Source organism: Pundamilia nyererei, unplaced genomic scaffold (assembly GCF_000239375.1).
Source record: "Pundamilia nyererei isolate P.nyererei 1_Seehausen unplaced genomic scaffold, PunNye1.0 scaffold00638, whole genome shotgun sequence".
Taxonomy (NCBI): domain Eukaryota; kingdom Metazoa; phylum Chordata; class Actinopteri; order Cichliformes; family Cichlidae; genus Pundamilia; species Pundamilia nyererei.
The window spans coordinates 35,573-38,288 of NW_005188039.1; the positions used below are offsets into that span (position 1 = coordinate 35,573).

General features: G+C 46.6%; 1 protein-coding gene across 1 annotated transcript in view; it reads left to right on the forward strand.

Annotated features, from left to right (window-relative positions):
• LOC102192490 (tetraspanin-14-like) overlaps window positions 1-2,716 on the forward strand; it is a 9,731-nt gene that overhangs the window by 4,584 nt on the left and 2,431 nt on the right. The window contains exons 3-7 of the mRNA XM_013907950.1: window positions 724-870; window positions 957-1,127; window positions 1,244-1,369; window positions 1,438-1,485; window positions 1,663-1,776. Coding sequence (XP_013763404.1) covers window positions 724-870; window positions 957-1,127; window positions 1,244-1,369; window positions 1,438-1,485; window positions 1,663-1,776 — 606 coding nt within the window. The remainder of the gene's footprint in view (window positions 1-723; window positions 871-956; window positions 1,128-1,243; window positions 1,370-1,437; window positions 1,486-1,662; window positions 1,777-2,716) is intronic.

Genomic DNA, 2,716 nt, shown 5'->3' on the forward strand with positions numbered 1-2,716 from the left:
TATTCAGGTTGTAAATCGTGTTTTTAAAAAGTAACTAAGTAATTAATTACTTTTGAAAATAAGTAATCAGTAAAGTAACGGGATTACTTTTTTGGGGGAGTAATCAGTAATTAGTTACTGATTACTTTTTTCAAGTAACTTGACCAACACTGGTCATCAACACATGAAAACTTTAAGTCTAGGCTGTTTCTACTGAAATGACTTAGACCACAGTTTGTTTTCTCAAACTGCAAGCTTTTAGATGACAATACGAAGAACAGCTGATCAACGGCTTTGACTTTTAGGTGTCGGGGGTTGGTTTTGCCGGTTTCCACGCCGACCAATCCTGTAATAACAGGTGACTCCATCTAGATCAGGGGTGGGGAACTCCAGGCCTCAAGGCTCAGTGTCCTGCAGGTTTAGACGTGTCTGCTGATTCAAATGGTTAAATGACCTCCTCAACATGTCTTGAAATTCTCCAGAACCCTGGTAATGAATTCGTCATTTGATTCAGGTGCGTTGACTGAAGGTGATGTCTAAAACCTGCAGGACACCGGCCCTCGAGGCCCTGATTTACAGCCATCTTCACAAACATTTTCCTGCTGTGACCAAAACTCGGCCGGAGCACCAAATTTGATTCATAGCTTGGGGAAAAACAAAAAACGATTTCACCACGGTCAGCTGAAACCACTTTGCTGTGATGGCTGCTGCAGACTACATGAGGCTTTCTCTGCTGGTTCACAGGGAGTGCTGATGGACCTAACCCAGGTAACCCGGGTGCACGGGTTCGACCCAGTTTGGTTGGTTCTGGCAGTTGGTGGCATCACCTTCGTCCTGGGGTTTGCTGGCTGCGTGGGAGCGCTGAGGGAAAACATCTGTCTGCTGAAGTTTGTACGTGAACACATTTTAAGCTGGAAACTTCCTGCTGTGCATCAGATTTTCAATGTTGAAATGTTCTGTGTGGTTCTTGTGATCAGTTCTCAGGTGTGATTGGCTTGATCTTCTTCCTGGAGCTGACGGCGGCAGTGCTGGTGGTGGTTTTCCAAAGTCAGGTCAGAGCATGGATCAACGAGTTCTTCCTGGCAAACATCAAGGGGTACAGAGACGACATCGACCTGCAGAACCTCATCGACTCTGTGCAGAGGATGGTAAAACATCTGTTCCCTTTAGTACCGGGGAAAAAACCTTGAGAACTATTTCTTTATAGAGGAACTTTCAGCCTTTAGTTCTTTGGGGTCTTACCTTTGGAACTATTCTCACGCAGAACGCCTGCTGTGGCGCTCAGACCCCGCAGGACTGGAACCAGAACGTGTACTTCAGCTGCGACGAGAATAACCGTAGCAGAGAGAAGTGCGGCGTTCCGTTCTCCTGCTGCATCCAAGATCCTGCTGTGAGTTGATCAATAATCAGTTCTGATCGGTGCAGGCAATCAAACCGTTAACCTGCCATCTGTTTCAGGACTTGGTGATGAACACTCAGTGTGGCTATGACGTGAGGCGCAACCAGGTGAGGTCACTTCCTGTGGTGTCATTTAACACCTGCTGGACAGGTGAGCAGATATAACATGAGGCCGATGTGGCATCCCAGCTGCTGACAGAGGAATAGACTTGTATAAATAAGTTGCATGTTCCATTGAGAACCTCACAGCCTAACGTTCTCTGATGTTCTCGGGTTCCTGTGCAGTCAGAGTGGAGTAAGCATATCTACACCAAAGGCTGCATTGCGGCGTTGGAGGACTGGTTGCCGAGAAATCTGTACACGGTGGCCATCGTCTTCGTAGTCATCTCCCTGCTGCAGGTAAGCAAACATCTTTTACTCTGTGAGAAGGCTCAGAGTTTTATCAGCGTCAGAACTTTGACCTGATAAGTTCCCACTGCTGGAGGCTTCCTGAACAACTTTCACAGCCTTTGGAGGTTTGCAGCAGGCGATTCATTCACCTGGCTGTTTTTCTCGACGTTCTGAAGTGTCACAGATGGCTTTCAGGTAGATTGGCGAGATCCAAAGGGCCCCAAAACACAAATTGCTGTTTGTGCGAATATCCACATATGTGTGGTTCAGGTGTCTGACAGAGCAACCCAACCCTCATAAACTCATAGATGCAGTTTAGCATGGTTTATTCACAAAAGAACAGAAAACCATCAAACTGAGAAAATCATTTCACCGTTTCGACAATATCTGGTCTGTGAGCTGAGCAGTCTCTCTCGCTCTGCTTCGTCCTGTTGTTGGTATAAAAGCTCTGGACTGCAGTCAGGCAGGTTCAGCACCGGACTCTTCTTCTGCAGAGCCGTGCTGCTTGAATAGATGCAGTTTAGCATGGTCCTGATCGGACATGAAGGCCTTCCTGAAGAACACATCTGGACAGAGCAGATGTGGCTCTAGAACCGGTTTGTACCTTTCTGCACTGATGGAGCCTTTCCAGATGTGCAGGGTGACTGGTTTCCATCTCAGAATTATGTCGGTTTTTAACGCAGTGCTGCCTGAGGATCAGTCATCAGCCTCATCCCTCCAGGGAGGCCTCCAGGGTATTTTGATGAAGTCATGTTCTGTAGATGATTAGATGTTCACAGTGATGTGTAGTTTTCACAGTGGGCAAGCTCTGCCTCTCTAATATGCTCTTTACGTAACTTTCTTACTTTAAATGAAAAGAAGACAGAAATTATTGTTTTTGATAGAAATATGCCTCTGGGACAACTGACTGGCACATTCGGGCCTGTTGCTAACCACCTCACTGATGCTG